Consider the following 25,832-nt stretch of genomic DNA (forward strand, 5'->3'; position numbering starts at 1 on the left):
TTTCAAGAGGGACATCCCCGAGTTCTATGCTTGAGGGGACTGGAAGAAGAAAAAACTATTTAAAAAAAAACAGAAAGTGCCCTGCAGTATGTAGTAAAACACTTTAGGAGGCGTCGATGCACCTTGCTGGCAGTTACGCCTCACTTTTGTGCAGCCTATTGGTTCCTGAAGAGCATCTAACCTATGTGGTGTCCAGATATTGTCTAAAACGTCCAGTCTTGCTCTGTTCTCTGTTTCATTCATCTTATTTCCCCGACGTATGTGCAAATGTGAGTGCATGCTCAGTATTGTGTTCTTTATCCCATCAGCTGCTTTCAACTTACAGCCCTTGTGTCTTTGGACAGAACCCTTCCACATTCAAGTACAGGAACTGGCCAGAGAATGATGTGACAATAGGTGTTGGATCTAATCAGTCTTCACCAATCAGACTGGCATCTGGGAATCGGAAGGAATGTTGAGACGACCTCAATGAGACCACCTCCCAAGGGTTTCAGTAGTCTGGTCTACATGCCCCTTGTGCATGCACACTAGTTTTTCTAGTGCATTACGGAAAAAAATAAACAGAGATTCAAGGTCGTGTGAGCTGATGGATTGATTGTGCTGGAAGAAGCACACAATACAGCCAACCTAAACACAACCTTCTGTTTTTGTCTTCTCCCAAACAAGCAGCCAGCTTGCTCCCCTGCTTCCCTGACTCAACCTTACTTGATTTGGGCTGGAAGAACACGTTCTTGGAAGAAAAAAACGTCATGCAGTGCAAATAAATGCAAATCTGCATTAAAGGCTTCATCCGTGGGTGATGCGAACAGGAGCAAAACGCAGATGTGCTACGGAGGGTGAAGGAATTAGGAGATGCTTCCTATCGCCAAAGTGGTGCCCGGAGAAGCAGCCACTTGGCACAGTGGCTGATGAATCCTATAGAACCACGTGTATGTAGCTTCAGCCCGTTATAACTGTTGTAACTCTGCCACTTTGTGTGTAGGAGCATGAGGAGAGAACAGCATGCAGGTGAAAGTTGAGCTTGGAAGCATGCTAGCAATGGGCCTTGCACCGAAATAGAGCTTTACATAACGTGGTAGTTTTCTCTCTGGCATGACAGTGGTGCAATAAATAATTAAGAAATGTGGATTGTAGAATGGCAGTGGTTTTTTACCAACCAGGAAAGGACAATGGTTCTTATGCGGAAATAAATATTCTGAATTCAAAGTGGTGCTTTATGAGCCTCCAAAATGTGGTTTTTGCAGTATAAAATTTGCACCGGTAGTTGGGAGTGGGCACCAGAGGCACTTATTTGGCAAGCCTGGGAATCTTTTCACTACTTCATGCATTTTCCCGGTTCAGTCCCAAGCGAAAATGCCTTGGGTTGAAAATTGTTCTTGTCCATCCACCATCTCCCGCTCACCCATGTGAGGCACGCTTGGCAGAGTAGTGACACAAATCATCATGGTATGAGTATGTTGCCAGGACGCTGAGCTGTGAGGAACAGGCTTCGTTCCATGTGCTTGCAAAATATGACTCGACTTAGTTCTACAGTCCATGTGTGTTGGTGGACCTGTGGTATCTTGCTGTCTTGCAGCGGTGATAGCATTTCTTTGCCACCTGCGGCTTGTCTGTCCTACTGCAAGCCTGCTCCCAGCTGTGAGCCTGGATATCAACCCTGTGAGCTCACTAAGAAGGGCAGGAAACAGTGTCAGAGCAGAGCTTCATCGTCACCCCTCACGCCGCGAGCTGAGGACCTTCCCGTGCCACTTACGAGAGCTGACAGCGTTAAACAATTCTGTAAAATCCATTTTATATAAGCTATTTATTTATGTAACCGATGACCTTGGAACTGAGACAGCAGGTGTTGGGTTGGATATATTTTCATTATGGAATCTTGACCCTGGCATGCCTGCCCCTTTCTTTTTCCGAGGACACAGGCAATGGGTGTATAAGGGAGTTATATTCTGGCCCTGAATTTAAAACTAGCGCATTTTTCTTGAAACAACATCCGAATAGGCATTTATTTAATGGGGTACATTGCACGAGATAGGTATTTAATTGACCTCTGGACAAGTGCTCGCGTGCTTTATAGCAAGTTTTTCTTCGAATCAAGTTCTTATTAGCAAAACCATGCATTACTACTTTAGAGAAAGAATGCTTTGTGTCTGTGTCAGACCATAAAGTATTCATTTTTAGGTGAGCTTTCAAGACCTCTTGTATATACTTTAGTATATACTTCTTTGTAGACTTCAATTCCGCCCACTGCTTCTCATTAGTTTATGTCACTGTCCTTTAAATATCCTTGCTTATAAGTGGCTAACCTTTCCTATTTGTCCCACCTTCTCCTCCTTTGTCTACTCCCACGGAGCACGCTTCTAGTACTTGTACCATTCCACTCGTCCCATTATGGTATCTTTGTCAGGGACTTTTTTTTCCCAGTTGCTCCAAGTGCTTTTCAGCCAGACGCAACGTTGTTATCTCCTCCAAGCTTGTTGTCCATCCCCTGCCTGCAGAGTTACTTAATTTTAATTATACTCCGAAATCACTTCATCTGCCCGTGCCATTCCTCCCTTCGCCCAACACCTCCCTCACTTCGCTGCTGGCATTTCATTACATCCTACATCTGCTCATGACTAGGCCCCCAACCTCCTTTGCTCCTCGCTGCTTGTTTTTATTAGCATTTGGATGAAAACACGCACAGTTGTTGGCCTTTTAGTTAGCTTTTTTAAAATAAACATTTAAACATTTTATAAAAGCAATTCAGACAAAAACACACACACAGGACATGAGCATGGAGACAGGATGCCTGCAAAACATAAAAAAAGTTTTCAAAGTTAGCATCAGGTGAGCACTTTCTGGTCACAAAACAAAAATAAAGTTGATTAGAAAAGCAGAGAATGGCATTTTGTTTAGTGACTAGAAAGCGCTCACCCAACGCAAACTTTGACAACGGTTTTGCTTTTCCTGGGACTCCGACTCAGTGCTCTTTCCTGTATGCGTGTTTTGTTTCAAACTGCTTTCTGGCTGAAAAGAGCTCACTCACTTTGAGCTTGTTTTCTGAAATCTTTGCATGCCTCTTTCAGTGTACGCTCATCCAATATGTGCGTTGTACGAAGTAAAACATAAACCTGTGTGGTCTGTTGCCTTTACAAAGCATTTTTTGTTTTATTTCTGACACAAAAAATGTGAGCTTTCAAAACTGTTTTCTTTTTGCTGGACCTCTATCACAGCGAATTGAAAACTTTTTGAAAACTCACGTCGGGTGCGCTGTTTTGTCTATAAATTGTAAATAAAACACGATTCTTAAAAAAGCCTCAAACGCTGCTTTGCAATTACAATTGTAAGTAAACAAAATCGCTTTTCTTGCTTCACTGTTGGACAAAGCAAGGGATATAATTTTAAATTTCTTTGTTGTTGGGGAAGGTTTATGTTTTTCTTTTTCAAAGAACATATACCCAAGTAGTTAATATGCATTTTGGTGGAAAACAAATGTTAAGTTTGGAAACACATGTTGTTTCTGGCAGTGATGACTATCTTGGATGCTTTCAGCATTTACAACCTTTCACTGGATAAGACTAATTAGTGGTGCATGTGGGACACAGACTTAGGATACTTTGCCTCCTTTGCCTCCTTACAGCAGGGCGGTCTCCAAAATATTTATAAAGAAGTGTTAAGTGTTAATGCTTTAATTAAAAGTGGGCTTAGCGTAGACAAAAGGCTTGCTGGGACAGAAAGGTCGCTTGCAGCCTCATTCTCTACCCGTCTTCAGTAATTTCAAAAACATAACACCTATCCTTTACTAAGTGTCATCTGCACCTACTAAACTACTCTGTTGCCTTTGTAAAAGGCGATAGTTTTTTTCTTTCAAATCTGTGTGGTCACAGCTCTGTTTTCATAAGCAGTGATTATTTAAGGTATGGGGTATTCTTAAATTTCTCTCTTTAAAAACTCAAACACTCATGCTGTCACTTTGACATTGCCTCTTCCCCCAAGGCGCATGCACACCTTGTCACAACATCCAAGATGCATCAATTATTTAGCAAAACATGAAGGGCTATTTTTAATATTTCTACTCCTAGCCTTCCCCCAGCATTTCTGTTAGTCAGCCGCAACTCTGGTGGTGGGGAAAGTGGTATTCTATTGTAATTAGCATGGCTGATTTAAATTAGAATGCTAAATGGCAATATTTTCATTTTTTGCTGTAGATGGAGGAAGAAGGTAAATGGAAGTGCTTTACTTATATGCCGGGCCACAAGAATTATGTGGCAGAGAGGACCAAATTATGTGGCAGGGTTGACCAATTTATGTGGTAAGAAAAGTCCAGTTATACATTTACAACACCAATAACTCCAACTCTCACAAATGGAGACCTATTGCATTGCAAATGCTTGTTCTGTATTGGTGTTAATGCTGTCTTTTTAGCATAATAGTTTATCATTATTATTATAATTATTATTTTAATCTTATATTGCGCTCAGCTGCCCAAACCGAGTTTCCCGGCGCTTTAGCAATAGGTTAGGTGTAGCAAGGTAGCACCGAGCTGAAACATCCAGGTCCTCACATATTTGCAGAAGATGGTGAGAGAGGTGCAGCTTCTCAGGTACTCAGGTAAGGAATAGTGAGAAATTGCTTGAGCGCAACACACAGAAGGGCTAGTAAGTTATCCCTGATTTTTTAAGGAACTGTGGGCCCGTACCTGCCAGGGCCCTATATGCGTAGCATAGTGCTTTAAACTCTATCTGTTTTTCTACCGGGAGCCAATGAAGCTCGCAGAGAAGGCCCAATGCAGAGGTATGTTTAGGGAAATGGTATAGAAACCTGGCGGTGAAATTCTTGACTACTTGAAGAAGTCTGATAGAGGCCTTGTCTGCCCCTAAATAAAGGACGTTGCCGTAGTCCAGCCTCAATAGATTCAGTGCCTGAATGACCGTCCTTTGGGCTGGAAGCAGAAGCAGCCAAGTGATTTTTCGCAGCTATTCCAGGGCTGCAAAACAAGTTACGGCAACCTTGTCCACCTGAAGCTTCATAAAGAGCTTCTCATCCAGCCAGTAGCCAAGGTTCTTTACCCTGCGGGCTGGTTCACGAGGCTCACCTAAGTGTCCCAGCCAGTGCTGTGGAACCTAAAGTAGGGGGTTCTTTCCCAGTACCAGGACCTCAGTCTTGTTGCCATTGAGTTTAAGTAAATTGCTGTTCATCCACGTAGAAATCAAACCAAAGCAGGAGTTCAAGACCCCAGACTTGTGGCCCTGGGCAGATGGCAAACAGAAGATGATTTTAAAGTCATCTGCAAATGAAAATACAGTGAGGCCACAACTTTCCACCAAATCCACATGTGGACAGATGTAGATGTTAAATAACTTCAGACCTGGGGTGATCCTTGGGAGACTCCAGAGGTAAGAGAGTGGGTTCAGAGGAAGCACTGGCTGAGAAAACCTCAACAGGGCAATCTTTAAGAAATGATGCCATCCAGGATAGAGCTGTCCCTTGAAGATCCAGGTTTGCAAATCTCTGTAATAGTATTGACGGCTGCGCTGAGATCCAGTAAAATCAGCACGGCCGTCTCACCCTTGTCCAGAAGCCATCCAAGATGTTCAATGACTCCCAGAAGGGTGGATTCAGTACTGTGTCTGGCTCTAAAGCTAGAAGGGGGGGAGGGTGGCAGTGTATAAATGTTTTGTATTTGTGAAGATAGGATCTAAGAGGTGACCTACCTTGTGTGTTGGTAGGGAATTAATTAAAACCAGATTTAGAACCCTATGATCCTCTATCATGGCCTGGCCAGGGCTACACAAAGCACCCTCAATATGAATATTTACATCTCCTAGCAGACTAAAATTAGAACATCTAAGAATGTATGATGCAAATAGGCCAGGAACAAAGGCACACCAGTTCCTGGCGCGTCCAGAGGGACAATATATTAAGGCACTGGATACTGTAAAGTTATGCATAAGGACAAATGAAAAAACAAGGTTTTGCAGGCTGGGATTTATAGGTCCTCTATTTTCCATTTATAGTTGTCCTTAAAAACAATGGCTATCCCACCTCCAGATGTATCCAGCCTATCTCGTTTAACAATTGAATAGTTTTTAGGTAGTGCTCTGATAATATCAGGGAAAGAAGCCTCATGGAGCCATGTTGCCATTAGAAACATGGCATCATGGGGGTGGTCTAACAAAAAGTCATATAAATACTGTTGGTGGCATGGCAGCATGATAGGGAGCGACAGTTAATAATAAAGAAGCTGAATTTCTTCCCAAAGTGCTGCAAGAGGTGGTGGGCGCTTTACTCTCTGATTTTGAAGCACAAGTGACCTTTCCAATGACTGTGTGACAAGGTTTATCATGTGAGCTGAGCACAAAATTGCAAAAAGTGAAGCTCTGAGAACTAGTTTGCAGGTCCAAGGACATTCAACAGGTCTCTAAGCAGACGGGGCAAAGTGCTCTTAGTTGGTCAGTGGAAATCCTTTATATCTGGCCCAAAAGATGCAGAATACTTGGCCCCTGGACCTATTCGGGCACGGACGGGTGCAGGCGGCCTTGCCATATGCGCTTCTTTGGCCAGCCAGTGGTGTGTCCCCATGAGGTCCGCTCTAGGTAGGGCTATGCATCAGAAAAACGAGCCCACTAACCGAGCGGTGTAAGCCTCCCAATAATGGCCGCTTGCTTGAGAAGCTATGAGTGGGGCACTTGAACATATGCACTACGCTTGAGAAATGGCTCAGTATCCTATATTTGTTTTTAAAAAGAGCCCAGGGCCCCCAACACAACATAACATAGTTCTTTCATGTTAAAACTAATAAAAATGTGACACAGAGTAGCAGTGCCACCAGACACCCTACCTTTTTTTTAAATATCACTCTAATGCCCTCCACTTGTAACCACTTTTAACTCATTCTTTTTAGAGGGAGCTCTCTTCAACCAGAGCCACTTGGGAGGTGAGACTGATACGCTCAAGTCAACTCTGCAGTATCTAGATAGTTTAGCATCTGAGTTTCACTTGTGGAACTTGTTTGTTAGTCCGATGTCTGTTCCCTCAGATTCCCATCCCCGATGCCCACTGGCTCAATGCCTTACCCTTGTTACAGTTGTAATAAGTGGACTCTGTCTTCGGGTGCCTGCAAATAAATAGACTGGGTTAGCTGTCCAGGTAGCACAGAGTAGACTCTATTCTACTGGTGTGTACATAATAAATGAACTCAATTAGCTGTCCCTGAGTGGACTCTTGCCTACCAGCGTGTGCATAATAAATGGACTTGGTTAGCTGTCCCAGCAGCATCGAGTTCACTTTAGTCCACTGGTGTGTACGTAATAAATGGGCTGGATTAGCTATCCCAGGAATATCTGCATCAAAGCGCAGCTCTATGTACACAAAAGCACAAAACTGAGATTCCCTATTTTCTTGATTGCTAGATTCCAGCAGGAACACCGGAAAAATTGACATATAAATAAGACACACATAAACCTGGTTCTACAATGAAGCTGTCCAGAGGTGCATGACTGACATGAATGGCACTGACATACATGTATTATGCTAGTGGTGCAGATTTAGATATGTAGCAGTAGCATGCATCAAATATTAGGGTGAAGAGGCAATCCTGAGTGTTCCTGGCATTGCAACTTCTACAGTGCTTCCAAATTTAATTGTGGCACATTCTGATACCTGCCTATCCAGCACTTCATCACAATCACCAACCGTAATCCCAAGGTCAGTCAACATAGGCTGCAGACCAATGTTCAATAGCCCTTTGCCATGGTGCTTTGGTACAAAGTGCAAATGGACACGAATGGGAAATAATATTATTAGAATATAAAAACATCACTTTCACTTCTGCCACTAATTTTGTTCCTTCGTATTTAGAGGCTTTCTCTCATAAAGGTTCCCAAAAATGACATCACATTTCTCTGTCACTAAATGTATCAAAAAGACACTGCTAGTCTCTAAAGCCTGTTGGTCACAGTCTTGGAGAGAAATGTATTATCGAAATTTAAGGGGGTGAACAATTACACTAATTCTCTTTATCATAGGTTTGTTCGATGATTGAGTAAAAATCTAATGATCTTAAGTTAGTTTGTATATTTAAGAAAAAGGGCCACTTTTTTAATCTTTATATATTTTATTTTGATGATCACACAAGCCATTTGTGAACACTGAGAACTTCAATTCAAGCCACCCATTCAAATGCATGCTGAGCTTATTATTAGCCTATGTTACTAAGCTACTTTCTCAAAGTATAAAAAAGTTGCATTTATTTTTCATCTAAAAATCCTTAAAAGAAACACGGGACCAAAAGGAGCAACGGAAAGTTGTCTGACTTCTACCTCTGGGGGAGTGGGTACAGGGCTCCATGTTAAAACCTCATCCACATCTTCATGCACTACTCAAAAGAAAGATGTGCAGAATTCAAGGTTGTAGGATGTGGATGATATGCCAGTATGTATGTTTGATCAAATTAAATGCATCCTTGAACCAAACACGCATTCGTTGATTCTGATGATAACACAGATTGATTTGTATCTTATCAAACATGTTCTTTTAGGTCAACACAGGGTACAGCATTATACAATTTTCTCACCAGCATCTCTCTCTGCCTCAAGTAGTCAAATAAGTGCTGGAACAGAGCTGGAGACAACTAGAATCCGGTTCTGGCACTTATTCTTATGCCAAACTGCGTCCAGTGTCTCCTCAGCTAATCATCTGAACTGTGTCTTTGCACCAGCACTGGGACACTGCTATGCTGCCTGCACACATTCAGTGTCTGTGCAGAGCAGCAGTGTGTACTCTGCATTGGAGACTGGGGCTCTGTTTTTTTTCTTGTTAGACTGCCAGGTTGCAAAAGGTTCTCTTCATGAACAGTCAGTAACTACATCTGTCTGAGCTGTGTTCTAGACAGGAGCAGATGTTGGAAGTCACAGGCATCTAAGGTGGATACTGCTTTACCAGGGCTCTTAACTCGGCCACCCAAACACACATTCTGAGTATCTCTTCATAAGCTGAATTATATGCTTTGAACCCTTCCTTTCGCAGATCTGCTCCAAATTTGGGCATCTCTTCCACGTCCTCCAAACCATTTGCTTCTTCCAGGCTTAGGGCACCTTGGTCGGGAGGCGGGGCGACATTATTAAAGGTAGAAATCATTGATTTTCCATTAAGTGAGGTGTCACATCATTAACAACGACCGTGCCTCTGTAATGTATTTTAGAAATGAAAGCCAGAAAACAGACTTTAACACCCACCAGATTTGAGCGGACTTCAACGTTAATGTTAAAGTTGTATTGCTTGCTTTTAGCATCCTTGATTAATGCTTTCTTTGTTTACTGCATTCTAGAGTTCCCTCTGTCAACATGGAACATCTATTTTTAGATAATGTGTCACTGTGGAAAAATGTAAACATCTCAAATGTAATCTTGGTGGCAGAATTGTGTTTCCTAATTTCCAGTTCCACCTTCTTTAGTTTTAGCTGCCAATCCTATTTTTTTCTAAAACTAAAGGTTCTACAAATGTATTTTATTATTTACCAATAAGGCCTTCATTCTGACTGACCCAATAAACCTGATTTGACTGTTAGCAGGACTTACTGTTGAATAGGGATTACAAGATGGAGCACATTACCTGCAGACTTCGGTAACTGCATATGAGGAAAAATACCTCCAGTTATGGGATTTTGTGGGAATACCATATTGGCCAAAAACATGCAGGCATCAGTACAGAAATACTGATTTGCACACACTACATTCCAAATTCCATAATCTGAGCATTTTCGCCCCTGATGTTACTTGTGTCCTCATCCAGTCTTGATAACTTTGGGTTGGAGGGATTCGAGGAAGACATCTTGCTCTGCCTCCACCCAATTCAGAATGGATCCCTGAGTAGTAGTAGTAGTGGAAGTCAAGCCTCCTTGAAGTGTTTAAAGACATAGCAAGACATTTCTATTACATGTAATTATGTATCCCTGTTGTTATGTTATCTCAATGGCATTTCCGCATTCCTCAACTTGACTGCAATGTACCCCTTGGCTTCTGTGAACCCCACACCTTTCTTCTACAATTACTTTCGTCTTTTACAGCTTCCATAAGAAGAAGTTATACATAAAACGAGTTTCTAGCATACTTTGTAAGCTGATGTAAAGTCTTCCCCCATCTACCTGGGTCTTCCCAGTAAATGAAGGCTGCTGCTACCTCTAGAATCTCCTCAGCCTATCTTCGGGCCACCACTAGATGTGGAGTAGACACAGGTGGGATGGTACCACCACCAGACATCTTGCTCTGCCTCCTCCAAGTCTGACTGATAGGAAGAAAAGGGTAGGCTCCACTACTGCACCAACTTATGTTGCCCTTTCTCACCACCTCTAGGTGTAGAGAAATGAGAGGAAGCAGGGCAAATTATCACGTAGGCAGAAATACTGCTGACTACAGTGCCTGCTACCAGTCTCCAATAGGCTACTTTAGAGTTTTTTTTAAAAAAAATAGAAATGTATGCATCAGAGGTTTATTGCTACAACGTCCATAGATTGATGACTTCAATTGATTGTACAAAGATTCTGAGTACACATGGGGATCTAAGTAAATAAGAGATCTGATTGCATACTCTTTTTCTACCCTTAATCCTCTGGACTATCCACAGGGAGAACAATCTACATGATTAGGCACTGCTGACATGCAGTAAGAACAGCTCCACTTTATCACATTTTTAATTTCACCTGAATAATATCACTTCCTCTAATGCACCATGAATTATAGAGTGATACACATACTCCTCTACCCTAATACCATATTCTTACCTAGAGTTTTTAAAACAATAGATATATCATACATGGCAACACTTGGGAACAGATAAGTGGGAGATTCAGGAAAAAACAGTGGGAGAGATTAATTTCTCCATTGACCTTATATTCAATTGAAAGAGGTTTAAAGTGGAAGAAAGCAAACATAAAGTTATTTCTGCAATAAAAAATAAAAAAATCCGGGTCTCTCACCTAGTTTAGGAATGTTGCCATTTGTTCAAGGGTCGGAAAGTCCCTGCAAAACTCTTATCAATACCAAAAGAAATCAGACTTTGTCAATAGTCCATGGGTTTTGCATTTGCCAGACCTTATAGCCTCCCTAACTTCCCCAATCCTTCTTCTCCCATACGTGACAATTTTCCCTGATAGAATGTGTTGCTGGAAAAAGTTGCAAATTCTAGCTCTGTGAATCAGGATGCAGAATTTACGACTGCAATATAACTTTTGTGAATTGGAGCCTCAGAGCAGGAAAAGCCTGTATGCGACAATATTCCCAAAATTGTTGCTGGTGTTCTGGGTGATATAAACAGACCTACCAAGGCCCGACGCCATGCACTCACACTTACAGGGATGCAGCAGGACAGGCACCTGATGCCCCAGAAGAATAACCCAAAAATGACTGCACACAGGACCTCCTTGCCTGCTTAACCATTACCATGCCCCATCCCACCAACACACATATGCACACACAATACTCCCTTGAACCAAATATGAAAGGCAAGGCATAGGTAATTTATGGCAGCAAAATGTGTAGTTTAACTGACAGGTTTTGTTAATGTGTATGTGAAATTACTGATTAACAATGAGACAGACATATAGGTAACCACATTCATCAATGACGTCAAAATGTATTTAGAAATAAGCAATTTACTCTGTTGAACAACGTAAATAAAACACCATCTTCTGTAGAATAGGTTTACAGACTAAAAATGACCTAGCATGGGAACGTTTAAACTATAGTGCTCCTGAAATATTAATCCCCACCGTATAAAATACTCCAGAGACATAAACGGAGGAATTTTTTGCACTCATTGTAAGCCAGCATTTTGCCATTACACGGCTTCACTGTCACCTAGTATTACTCTTACTTTTGCATATTTTCCTTGTGATTTGGTCCCATACGTTGAAGCAAACTTACGTTGCCTTTTATAAATTCAGCAGCTGCCTTTAATACATGGGCCACCGCGCCTCCTCTTCCTGTGTCTCTAGTACACTGCACCTCTTGTCAGGGTCGTTTGTGACACTTTGAACTGCATGTCACATCATGCTGTAATATTGTTTAGCATTTAAATGTACAGTGCTGAACGCTTGTGAAGTTTACCAACATAACATTCGTTGTTTACGAACGGCAGACTCTATAGATGTGGAAAAATTGTGAGTCTATAAAAGAGAAACATATTCAATTTCTTCTTAGTTTATTGTACAGGAATCATGTCACTGTAGATCTTGTTACAATAATACCTAAAACAATTCTGCATCCCGAGACGTTTATTACCGATTTTAAAGGCTCTCTAAACTCTGACTGGTTTGCTGAAGGTCACTCCAGTTTCCTTATGTAAATGAGATTGGTAAAATCTTCCACTCTGAGCGTAGACAGAAGTCCTTGTTCAGACCGGTCGCCAGACCATCCCAGGGAACAATGAAAAAAATGTCACAGGCACTTGTAAGTTCTAGCCTGCCTCGTCGCCTGGTAAACATACATTATTGCTACTGCTTGGGTCAGATGACAGTTCAAGAAGGCCCAAGTGGGAAATAATGTTACCCTAGGGTGACGTATTTACCATGTGTAATACATACCTCCTATTTTGATTTTTCAACTTGAAAATGAGGCACAACCCGTGAATCTGTTTTTATCACAAGGAATTCAACATTGTTGCCTTTTTTCTTGGTCTTTTCCATGATAACTTTTGTCAGGCTTGACCTGACAGAATCTATTAAGGGAAAACTGTAAAGGTTTTACCACAAAACTTTTAGTTCAGATCATTGTGAAAACTATTGCTGGGTCAGATGTTAGTCCATACATAACGTGTAATGAGTGTCTTAATCTCCTGATTCCATTTTTGCCTCACTAGCAAGCACAACTCTTCCCTCATCCCCCAGTGGCTGAATAGAATGAAAGCCTTCCTTAACAAGATTATGGAGCAGACCTTCATAAAATTGGTAATCCTGGACGTTCCTAGAAAAAGACAATACAGGTCATGATCTATCTGAGAAGTAAAGACGATATCTGGACTTCCCCAAGTAAACAAAGATTATTGAAAAGTGTGTTGTCAATCAACTAACTGAATACACCATGGAGTATCACTCGTTGGGCAACTTTCAATTAGGTTTCTGTTGCAGTCACAGAAGTAATACCAGTCTCCATGGGACGATAGATGATACCTTCCTGATGTTGAGGTAGGTCATGCCTGCCTAATTAGTCCTTCTGCATCTATTAACCATTGTTAAAGGAAAAATCTTCCCTCACTCTCAGAATGTCTAACCAAGAAACACATGTGGATGACAAGGCTAAAACTAAAGATCAATGTACTAAGAATGGATGTGTCCTGTTTTCTAAACCAAAATGACAACATTTCCTCTCTCTGGCAAGAGAGACTTTATTCCCTGAATCTGACACAGAGAATGTTGTCACTGCTAAATAGCAAAGTTTTGTCTTCGATTCTACGCTATGCTTCATTTTGACTCTCCTTTCAAAATTATGTCCACTACTGCAAGGTTTCAACTTAACTTGAGATAAAACAGGAAGCACTTCATTTTCTAAAGGTGACCCACATTGGGGATCCAAGCAAGGGTTTACTATGGAAACTCTCTCCTTACTGGCCTCCCAAATGAATTCTCTCCTATCTCACTCCTGTCCTCCACTCTGTTTCTTGACTTGTCTATAATATCAAAAATTTGGACTACCTAACTTATGGTTTCGCTCCCTTTAAATGATTATGCCTGGAATCAACATGCCAAGGCACGTCAGTCTGCATTGCCCATAAAGCTCTCTGCATAAAAAATATCAAATCCTGGTACTACAACTAATGTTCCTTGGTGGCTCGTTGGATTTGTTTCCAGAGCTTTTCTGTGCACTGAAACTTCCCATTTCAGAAAAATGAATACTTTGAAAGGATCTTTCTCTGACTCGCCTAAATATCTGGAATGATCCCCTGACACGCATCAAGCTTGCTCCCTCTCATACTCTGCTCAAAAAGTATGTCAAGACTCATTTTTAAAATAACCTTGGCCACTCAGTTCTTGAAATGTCTTCTTGTGGTCCATGTATTCCCTACGTGGTCTTATGTATCAAGCAAACTAAACAACTCATAGTACTTGTCCCTGTGCCCATTAGTATGTGAAGTGCTTGCCTCCCTCCCTGTAGATATGGTTTAGGGTCATACAAAGAACAAATCCATAAAAAAGAAACCCTTGCACATTACTTCTACTAGAGGAGCAGTGTACGCTTCCGTCATACACTCCTAACTGTATTCCACGGACCAAAGTTCAAACATTCTATAAACATTTGGACAGTCACAATGCAGAACAGGTACAGCAGAATCCTATTTTATACAAGCTAAAGGTATGACACAGCAATAGTAATACAAGTTCGCCTCACACATAAAAATGGGTGGATATGCTAAAGAATTGAAAGATTCTGTTACGCAAAAAATAATAATGTAACCTTCCTGTCCATACGGAGGTAGAATCTGAACATGTCTTGCTCACATACAGAACAAGCACAGACGAGCCAGATTCACTGCAGTCTTCCCTCACACAGAACAACACGGACAGAATGGGTATAAGCACCTGCTTCGTACTGCATGAGTTACACAAATGCATGTATCCCTCCAGGGTCTGACTGGGACAGAAAATAGGCCCAGGCATCAAAAGAAAAGTGCTCCCACCCTCCTATTAGCTAATAAATAAGATAGCAAACAAGTGCCACGCATTTGCAAATCAGAGTAGTTTGAACTTGTAAGGGCACGCTGTATAGGTGGTTTGTAAAGTATGGGGGACTGAATGCATTTATGCTTGCTGCAGGCAATGTCTGTGTTAATATAATGGAAATCAACAATAAAAACTGGCCCACCATAAAACAGGCCCAACAAACAAGCAAAAACTGGCCCACACCAGGGACATCGTAAGGATTTTTTGGGGCCTCTGGCCAAACTTATTTTTTGGCCCCATGTTTAGAACAACTCAGCAGTTTTATCCATTTTGTGCTCATTCATGCCCTCGATACTATAGTTTAATCACTGACAACCATCTTCCATGTCCAGCCTACGCCTGGGCGCAGCCACTGAACAATCTCGGACTAGTTGGCACCAAGAAGCAGAAACACAAATGGTGTGAACAAGCCTGCGGCATGTGAGACAGTGAACGGGTGCCTCAACTTTCGGGCCTGTGCAAATGGAGAGTGTTTTTTATATTTACTGCACTCCAGTCCCTTTCCTCTGAGGAACAGCAACTCTGAGATAAGTGGCTCTAGGTTGTAAGTGCGCCGGTCAGCAGCTCCAAATGGAAACATTTAATGCTGCTATGCACTGCACAGTGATACATGGCCTACCTTTGTGCCTTATCTTGGCACAAGCAGACTCTAGCTGAACTAGACCAGAAAAGTAGAAAGCGTAGTGATCCTATCAAACCTTCTAGCCACAATGTGTGGCGTGCCTGTGCTGTGACTGGTATTCGGAGTTAGGAGTCATCAGACTGTCATTGCACTGGTCTGGGAGCACCTACAAAAGGATGATGACGTCAGAGAGGGAGAGCACAATGTCAGTTTTTACTGCACAGTATATGGCACATGCTGCATGAAGGCAAAGGCATGGGCAGTTGGGCTTGGCCTGTGAATTTTAAAAGGTTAAATCGCTTGCTGAATCTAACCTCAATCAACTAGGCATTTTTTCTTTATACATCATTATCTCTCAAGTAGGGGATGCACTGGCCGGGCACCCTGGGCTGGCATAGAAAAATGAACGTAAGTAAACAAACAGGTTATTGTACAACTATAGACAGTATGGGACTTTTCTGAAAGGCTAACGATGGGCCCCCTTCAAAGGTGGGAGCCCTGGGCCAGAGCCAACTTTGTCTATTCCTTAAAACGTCTCTGGCCACAAACTAACCTGTCAGGCAGACCGACAGACACGAACACAAGGACACACCAGGAAGGTTCAGTGAAGGTTGCACTCAATATAGCACTGGCAACATCGGTGCAAATGCCAATGACGGAGAGTAGCGCCATAAGTGTAAGCTTCCTTGACAAAAAGAACACGAGTAGCACGTTCGGCAACATTAGGCACTTTCCTTCTAAAAAAAAGTGCAAGTTGCCTTCACAGAAAAAGATAAGACAGAAGTGCATGCTCCCTTCATGTAGAGACATTTTAAGGCATGGGAAAAGTAGGCAGCAAATAGACCCACTAGGAAACTGAATTTTCTCTTTTCACATTTCTTTCCTAACTTTATGTCTCTTCTTATTCTATTCATATACGTCTGGCTGTATCTCTTATTCCAGTGTAATTTTAAGGATTTTCGTGCCCTGATAACACATATTTTAACTGTTTTGTGTGACTCTCTTGCCTAACGCTTAGCATATGAGCAAGCACTGTTTGGCATTATGACGGCTTGATTTAGGAGAAAACGGGTAATAAAATTCAAAGGTGTTCCAGTCAGGGCCCCTCTAAATATGCCTTTGCCAGAGCCCGCCAAATGCCTGAGATGTACAACCTCCACGCACACACATAATACAGCGCTGCCAGACAGCAACAGTGTATGTTTGCTCACGCGAAAGAACAGGCGAAGCACTGCTTCTTCGGTTATTATTGTCATTAGGGGCTGTTGTGTCGTCCGAATATGAACGGCGTGCGAATTTTAAAGAGTTGCGCTACGTAGCACCCCTGTACTTTTGTTGGGCACTACGACGACAGTAGACACCAGTTCGGGCGTCAGTTAAGAAACAATGATTTAAGAGATTTTACATATCGTACTCTACGAAATTATCTGTCTCCTGCCCCTTGAATAAGGTGGAGGGAGTTGGAATTTATCACCCAACTCAATGACACTCATTTATCGTGCAAGAATCAAGAAATAAAAGCTAATGTGGCCTGATCCCATAATGACTTCAACGTTTCCTCAACGGCCATCCCACTCACACGGCGGCCCTCTCACATACCTTGGTGGGCACAGACTGCGACTATCAGTGCCAAGCACACCGGGCCCATTATGCTCCTCGAGGGAGGCCTGCCCTCTTCTGGACGCCGCGCACGAGGGTGGCCTCGCGCAGAGGGGCGCAGGAGACGTGTCGACGGAGAGTAGCCGGTCTGCCTCGCTTGACCTGCACAGGAGCTCCTGTCGGCGTGAGTAGGAAAGGCGTCTGGCGCGGGCACGCGCCGGCCGATCACATCATTCGGGAAACTTCTCCTTTTTGAGGCCGACCGCTGGGTTGGGACATCTCTGAAATTATCAGGAGAAGGAAGGCTTGAAGGTGGTGACAAGTGGGTGTTGCAATGAGTTCTACGCAGAAGCCTCCTTTTGAAGAAGACCCCAAGTTGTGTTATGCCCCTGTATCCTTAGCGCTGCTACCCCCAGCCCTTTGGTTGCATACTCCTGGTGTTTGATCACAATCTTATACATGCAACATAATAAAATGCCAGGACAATGTTTGTGGGTATAATATGTCGCAAGTTTATTGATTACACAGGTAGGGTTATCTTACGGGCGATCCAGGTGTCGGAGATGAGTTTATGAATATGGCCGACACCCATCCTGAGAAAGCTAGAGCTGTCCCTTGTGGTGCTCTCTGCACCTGCGTACTCCGCATCTTACAGCTCGTTCCTTTCTCGTGGTTTACCACTTTGATATTTTAGTCATGCTCCTGACAAGTCAGAGCGAGACCCCGGCCAGTCTCCACAGTTGCTCAGGATTCCAACTGCCCCCCTTTGCGGGGTTGAGGAGCGCCGTCACATCATCCCGGGCCCCGCCGTAAAGGCTCCCAGTGGCCCGAGGAATAGCCTTTGCTCCAGGAATCACCATCTGGAGGCCTTTTAGTCACCCTTAAAGCTTTAGGATCGCCCTGTAACTCCGCTTTGCGACGACTTTTACGTTTCCTGTAAAGAAAGTAATGTTAAGCCTACGCTCCCTTTCTGCCCTTAAACCCTTCTATATCCCTTTGTTGTCGGGGTGGGTGGGAGGGCTTGCGCGTCGTTCAGCCAAAGAGGCCCCAGCCCAGTCCAGTTGCCCCTTAAGAGGCCTTGTGGCCTCACTCCGCCTCCATCACACCTTTGGGGGCCATAAACTCGAGGTGGCCCACCCTCCCAGTACGGAGGCCCCTCGGGCTCGTCTCTACCAGGCGGGGGAGCGACGCTAGGATGCTGTCCGCCTTAAAGACGCCCTACGTGCGTCGCGGCCATCCACATAGCGCTGCTACCCCCAGCCCTTTGGTTGCATACTCCTGGTGTTTGATCACAATCTTATACATGCAACATAATAAAATGCCAGGACAATGTTTGTGGGTATAATATGTCGCAAGTTTATTGATTACACAGGTAGGGTTATCTTACGGGCGATCCAGGTGTCGGAGATGAGTTTATGAATATGGCCGACACCCATCCTGAGAAAGCTAGAGCTGTCCCTTGTGGTGCTCTCTGCACCTGCGTACTCCGCATCTTACAGCTCGTTCCTTTCTCGTGGTTTACCACTTTGATATTTTAGTCATGCTCCTGACAAGTCAGAGCGAGACCCCGGCCAGTCTCCACAGTTGCTCAGGATTCCAACTGCCCCCCTTTGCGGGGTTGAGGAGCGCCGTCACATCATCCCGGGCCCCGCCGTAAAGGCTCCCAGTGGCCCGAGGAATAGCCTTTGCTCCAGGAATCACCATCTGGAGGCCTTTTAGTCACCCTTAAAGCTTTAGGATCGCCCTGTAACTCCGCCACGCCTCGGGGATCGCATCTCGTGATACCCGAGGCCCCCCCACCTGTGCTCCTTCCTTCCCAGCTAATTGCAGCCGGCTGTCTCGAGAGCGTCTCTAATGCTCATTAGGAACATATCCGTGCCCGTGTCAGACAGGTGTACCCCGTCTGCCGCAAAGTTACTGCTCAAGCGTCTACACAGCAGGGTATGTCTAATGAACCCATAACCGTGCTGCTTCGCAAATTTCTCTAGTGACTTGTTGATTCTCCGCCTTGACATTTCAAGTGCGACCGGAGACCTGGCCCCTTGCCACACCCCCCTTGGGAGAATCTCCGACCATATTACTTCCCCGCCCTCCATCAGGGCGGCCATTCTGGCCAGGCCATGCGTCATGGCCTGCAACAGCGGGCCCCTCCCCCAAGTCGTTAGGTCATTTCCGCCCAGGTGAATTACAAGAATGTCCGGTTTTGGCCCATTCTCCCCCACCAGCTGGCGAACTCTAGGTTCTAGCATGGACCAACTCATTCCCGGGGTTCCCCTCCAAGTGAATTTGGTGTTGCTGAAACTGCGCGTCCAGTCACTCTCCCTGGCCCGGTGTTCTGCTCTGTCCACCAGAGAGTGACCCATCACCCATACTGTCTTAGCCCCTAGATGGACAAGAAAGTAAACATTACCACACACTTTATTGACATCGTAGATCGCATACGTTCCGCTCACAGCGTTCACATTATATATAACTTGTTTCCAACCCTTTAGCGTTCCCCAGAGCGTATGTACAGCTTGTATCTATCGGACTGCCACCTCCCGATCCGCTTAATAGCATCCGCATGCAAACCCTCTTTGAAAGCCGTGGTGGCAGCCCCGATTCTAAAGGAGTGCGTTGACCATTTAAGCCCCTGGTACCCGGCCTTTGCGATTGCTCCCTTCAAGATCCTTCTAAATTGAAACTGAGTTAACGGCTGGCCATCCAGGTGAAGCAATAAATACCCAGGTAGCGAGGGGCGGCATGCTATGTACCTCCTGAGAAGTTCGATCGGGCAGTATCTGGTGTCCCCCAGTACCCGCAAACGAACCACTACACCTTTCCCTTTCTGGTCCGCCTTAGAGCGACGAACCTTGATTTCCGCCATGTCCAGACCCATTTTGATATCACCCAAATTCAATGCCCTGTTGGACGTGTCGCTCTTTGACCCCGCCACTAACTCTGAGGTCCTGAAGGCTCCAAAGAAGGCTAGGGAAAATGTGACCCCGAATAAGAGCTCCTCATACTGCGAGCTACAAATGGCTGTGAGTGCCCCCACCAACTTCTTGAGCATGTTAATGTCGATGGGCGCCCTCTGGTCGGGTGTCCTCTCCTCCTGTCTAGCCCATCCCTTCAGTGCAGCCCTCAATGGGAAGCCCGCGGTCGGGTCCCCCTCTCCCCTCAATTTCGAGAAGTGGGCGATAGCCGCCACGTGCCTGGAGACCCATGCGTGCGATTTCCCATTGTCCTTTGCCCATAGTACGAAGCGCTGCACCCTTGTCGCCAGGGGGTCCCCAGCCTCCCCAGCCTGCGTTACTGCCGTGAACCTGTTGAAACATGTCTTGTACTTGGCACGGGTCGCGGGGGCCAGTGATAACTCTCCTAGCGCCCCTATCCTTTGCTCCACTGTACCAAGTGCCACCACTCCGCCTTGAACGGTGTCATCTCTGCCATCGCCTGAGGGCATGCCGCCCTGAATTTCGCCCACTGAAAACGAGAAAGAGCATCAGCGGCCACATTCTTGACCCCTTGCACATGCCGCGCGCGAAACTCCACATTCCTCAACAGGCAACCCCTGACTAGTTCCCTCAACAATCCTAACAATACTGGGCAGTTCCCGGATTGGCAGTTGATGGCCTGGACCACTGCCATGTTGTCGGACCAGAATGTAATCCTCCTGTTGGCCAACACCTGTGGCCACAGGTAGATGGAGAGGACAATTGGGAACATTTCCAGCACGGTAATGTTCTTTGTGAGTCCATGCCTTGCCCATGCATTCGTCCATTTCGCCGCACACCACTGCCGGTCTAGTATGACCCCAAATCCCTCCCTTCCTGAAGCATCGGTGGCGAGCTGGAGCTGCTGACTGGTGCACCATGCGGTGCGCCACAATAAGGCACCGTTGAATTCCTCCAAAAATGACATCCACATGCGCAGATCTTCCTTCAGCCCAGCCCCGAGACGCACCATGTGTCGGGGTTTTCTCACGTTTGCTGTCGCCCTTGCTAAACGCCTGGCAAATATTCTGCCCGCTGGTATGATCCTTGCTGCAAAGTTGAGCCTGCCTAGGAGGCTCTGAATCGTGGCCAACGTTGCCTTGTCCCTGCTCAGGACCAGCTGGATGTCGGCCCGCAGCGCCGCAACCTTGTCCTTCGGCAACCGGCACAAACCCGCGGTTGAATCAATTTCAATGCCCAGGAAAGTCAAGCAGTCTGTTGGCCCCTGAGTCTTACCCGGGGCCAATGGAACCCCCAACGTCTGGCTGAGGTGCTCAAATGCACTGAGGGTTGCCTTGCATTCGCCGGAACCCGCTCTTCCAATAAAGAGGAAGTCGTCAAGGTAGTGCAGTGAACTCCCCGGGGGTGTCCCCTCCCTCAGTGCCCATTCCAAAAAACAGGCAAAGGTCTCGAACAAAGCACAAGACACTGCGCAAACCCATGGGCATGCACTTGTCATAGAAGTATTGGCCAGCCCACTGCATCCCTAGGAGGTGAAAGCTGCTTGGGTGGACCGGGAGGAGGCGGAAAGCAGACTCGATGTCCGCCTTTGCCATGAGCGCACCTAAGCCCGCTGCGCGAACCAAGTCGACGGCCTCGTCAAATGATGCATAGCAAACTGAGCATGTGCCCTCCTCCAGGTAGTCGTTTACTGAAGACCCTTTGGGGAAAGAGAGATGGTGGATCAACCTATATTTGCCCTGCTCCTTCTTTGGCACGATCCCCAGCGGTGACACAATAAAATTCGGAAGCGGGGGGTGGATGAAGGGACCCGCCACCCTCCCCAATTGGCACTCTTTCTCCAGCTTCTCCCGCACTACTCCCTGAGCCTCCATGGCAGAGCGCAAGTTATTTGCTCCCCGCGAGAGCGAGGGGCCATCGTATGGGATCCTAAAGCCCTCACTGAAACCATTAAACAGCAGCTCGCGCTCAGTGGCCCTTGGGTAATCCTTAAGGATCAAGGCCAATGCGTTAAAATCTATGGGAGATGGAGCTAGTGTAGTGTGGTGTGACTGAGGATGGTTAGGGCTGCTTGGCACCCCCATAGGTGCCCATTGGCTTATCGGTCTTACTCCCTTTGGTGCATTCGGTTGCAGGGTGCCAACCGGCGCACTTGGAGCAGATGTGAGTGAATTTGCACGCAGGACCCCAAGAGCATGCCCCGGCATTGTATGGCCTGCATGAGTTGTTGCTGGACCTATACTGGTACCCCCCTCTCCCCCTCTGCGGGGGCTTCCCTCGAAAGGGGGACCTAAGCTGTTGCTTAAAGTAGAACGGCCTCGCTTGTTTGTGTCTAGGGAAACGGGTTTCGCTGGTTGTTGTTCTGCAGCCATTGCCCATATACTGCACCCAGAGCTCAATCTCGCGGCAGTCCCATGCCATCTCGGGTGCCTGTTCCATTTTTTTGCCTGAACTCCCTGTCATAACACAGCCACCCTGTACCCCCATTACGGGTATATTCTTCGTATATGACTCTGTTGTATTTGCATAGAGCTGGTCCCTGCTCCGGGAACTTCTCCATGATCACTGTGGACAACATGGCGAATGCCTCAAGCCAATTGTCCATTGATTCCTCAGGCTTGACCTTCCTCTTCCATTTATGCTTCTCAACCTCTTTGCTGGGCACGGTTATGTCTGCACCCTCTTTCGCAAAGGTGAGCAGGGAGAAAATATCAATAAATTCCCTGTTCCATATTCTTTCTCTAGCTTCTAGTGGGACCCTCCAAGCCAGGGATGACCTCCCGGACAACAGGGGGGGATCGGGCCTCACCACAGTCCCTTTGTCGCTTGTACCTGCTAGCGTGTCTGACGCCGACCCCCCCAGATTTTTTGTCTCCTGCCCCGTGACCAGGCCCTGACTCTTTGGAGGATAGCTCTCGCCCTGGCTCCAAACCTGTCCTGCGCATGCACTCCCGCTACCCGCGCGCTGTTCGTTCATGCCCCCGCCTGCCAGCGCCTTCGCTGAGGCCATGAAGTTGTGCATCGCATCCATCATCTTACCCAGCCCGACCTGCAACCCCTGCCCCGCAGGTCCTGGCGCGGGAGCACAGCACCCATTGTCTGCAGGCTGGCCAGATTGCCCCTGGTCCCTTTGTAGGTTCTCCCTAGTGGTCGAAGCCCCAGCCGTGAGGGGCGCCCCACTGGCCACAGGCCCCCCTTGCTCCATACTGTCAATGTTCCTTCTCAGTCCACTGTCCTCCAGCGGGGTTGCTGAGACCTCCGGCAAAACGTTCTCCGTTCCGACCTTTTTGGCCGGTTTGAGCTTGTTCCCCGCCGTAGCCCTTGGTGGCCGCTTCCGTCTGGCCGGTGCTGTAACACTTTCTACGCTCAGTAGACAAAGGCCTGAGTCTGTGGGCTGCACCTCGTCCGTGTTGGCCGCGGCGTTGTCCTCCGACTGCTGCTGGGCACCCTGCACCGCCACCATCTTCTTTACCCAATCCAGCCCTTTCGCTTGCCCCAAGGCCATGAATTTCGCCCAGACCTCGGCCTCTTCCTGGTTCACATCGGGGGAAAAAAGCGCTGGCGACCCTTCGACTTCCATCGCAGTAATGTGGTTGTGGGTTACCGATTCCAGCCTGCAATTGATATAATACACTTCATTATCTTGCACTTTATGTCGCTGCACTCTCTCCTAATGTCACCCCACCTACCCCTGCGTCATACAGACTTCACCCTGTTATGGGTTGCAAGCTAATCCCATTTTTTTTTTTTTTTTTTTTTTTTTTTTTTTTTTAGGGCAGTGGCTAGAATCGTGTTTACGTGCTGTCTTCTGTGCCCAAGCTTCCTTGCGTTCCGGACCCTAGGTCTACTCCCTGATAATTAAATGTACTTATTTTTCCATTTATTCTTATTTATTTATTCTTTTTTTTTTTTTTTTTTTTAATTCAGATTGGGCACGCGCATGTCCCAGCCACGGCCATATGGCCAAACGGCATCCTCACCGCGCCCAGCGCGCATTCGCAGAGCCAAATAGCTCGTGCAGTCTGGGCCTCGGGCACACGCGGCACACAACTTCCGCGTGTGCTGTGCTCTGCCGCACCGCGTCGGATGGAAAGCGGCCGAGCTCCGCCCATCCTCGCGCGCGTTTGCCGAGCCAAATGGCTCGTGCAGTCAGGGCCTCTAGCACACACGGCACACAACTTCTGCGTGTGCCGCGCTCTAGTTTTTTTTTTTTTTTTTTTTTTTGTTGCCGCGCGCATGCGCGGCGCGACGGAGGCGGCCGCCCTGGCCATGCCCCAAGTCCCCGAGCCTCCCTTCCAGCAGGGTGGGGGGCACGGCGCCCTGCAGCCGCCGTGCCCCCCCTAGCCGTGGGTCCCTGCTTCGTGTGCCCGGTGACGTGCCCCCACTGCCTGCTCCCTTCCTGGAGCTGGCTCGGAGAGCCCGATCGCAGCCCCCACGCCCCGGATGACGGTAAGGTTTGCAGTGTGGGGCACGGGGCACACAAATTTTCACGTGTGCCGCGCTCTAGATTTCCCTTTTTTTTTTTTTTTTTTTGTATTTGCCGCGCGCATGCGCGGCGCGACGGAGCCGGCCTAGGCCCCGCCCGCCCTGGCCATGCTCCACGTCCCCGAGCCCCGTTTGCGGCTGGGTGGGGGGCACAGCACGCAGCAGCCGCTGTGCTCCCCTAACCATGTGCCCTCGTCTCATGGAACGGAGACGCGCCCAACTGCCTGCTCAATTCCTAGTGCTGGCCCAGCGCGCCCTATCGAAGCTCCACGCGTCAGATGACGGTAAGCTGCTTAATCTGTTGGGAGGGGGTGGGGGGTGGGTGTGAGAGATGCGGAGTTATGCCTTTTTTTTTTTTTTTTTTATAAATATATGCCGCTGTCCTAAATGGCCCGGTCGGCGGGAGGCCCACACTCGGTTCCAACCGCACGCGCTGCCTCAGCAACCCCTCCAATGCGCTCCAAGGCACCCCACCCACCTTAAGTACCCCAGTGCTCGCCCCCCTCCCAGAAGTCTATAGTCCCCCCCGCAACCGCCCAAGACCCCCTTGGTCGCAGGGTTCCTTCCCCACCTACCCCCCCCAGCATCTTCCGACTCACCTTAGTGCTGCTGCTGCCGTCCTCTGGTCACTCCTCGTCCCGCTTGTACCCTGGTTGCGTCCTCCGGTCTCCGCGCCAATTCTGCGACCCCTTGCGCGTCGTTCAGCCAAAGAGGCCCCAGCCCAGTCCAGTTGCCCCTTAAGAGGCCTTGTGGCCTCACTCCGCCTCCATCACACCTTTGGGGGCCATAAACTCGAGGTGGCCCACCCTCCCAGTACGGAGGCCCCTCGGGCTCGTCTCTACCAGGCGGGGGAGCGACGCTAGGATGCTGTCCGCCTTAAAGACGCCCTATGTGCGTCGCGGCCATCCACATTCTCCAAGGCCTGAAGAAGGAACGTTTGTATTTATGTTATATAGTCAACTTTGGCTCACTTATACGTTGCTTTATACCGTGGGGTAGCCAATTAGTATGGAGGGCATCCTTGGACTATATAAAAAGAAACCGCTACTTAGTTTCAAATCAACAGAGTAGTTATATTTTTCTAGACATCACAGTGTCTTAGTGCTTTGATGAACAACCCTGAAAGGTTTCAAATTTTTTTAAATAATTTTGGACTTGAAAAATCGAAGTCGATTCCTACTTTATATGAATCCTATAGAAACCATATGATTTGTATACAAAGGAGTGCCATAACAATGCTGTTTGTGCAAATAAGTATATAGCAATCGTTGAATGAGTATACTGTGCCTTTTATCAGTCATGTTGTTCTTCACAGTCCTAATTGGTTTACTGAGGTACAGTATCTTTTATCTAGACCTAAAGTTGGACTGGTGTTAAGTCGATAACACCCCCCCTCGAACTCAGTGCAACAATAAAAGCAAAATAAAATTTTTACAATGTGAAAACTTCTATACTTCCATGACAGGAGGTTTCGATTCTATTTAAAGACATGTCGACG

At 46.5% G+C, this 25,832-nt stretch overlaps 1 protein-coding gene across 1 annotated transcript in view; it reads right to left on the minus strand.

Moving 5' to 3' along the window:
* Positions 1-17,134, minus strand: part of CSF1R (colony stimulating factor 1 receptor) — a 182,122-nt gene extending 164,988 nt beyond the window's left edge. The window contains exon 1 of the mRNA XM_069199529.1: positions 16,914-17,134. Within this exon, the coding sequence (XP_069055630.1) occupies positions 16,914-16,962 (49 nt within the window). The 5' untranslated portion in view covers positions 16,963-17,134. The remainder of the gene's footprint in view (positions 1-16,913) is intronic.
* Between the last annotated feature and the right edge of the window lie 8,698 nt (positions 17,135-25,832).

This window comes from Pleurodeles waltl, chromosome 7 (genome assembly GCF_031143425.1).
Source record: "Pleurodeles waltl isolate 20211129_DDA chromosome 7, aPleWal1.hap1.20221129, whole genome shotgun sequence".
Taxonomy (NCBI): domain Eukaryota; kingdom Metazoa; phylum Chordata; class Amphibia; order Caudata; family Salamandridae; genus Pleurodeles; species Pleurodeles waltl.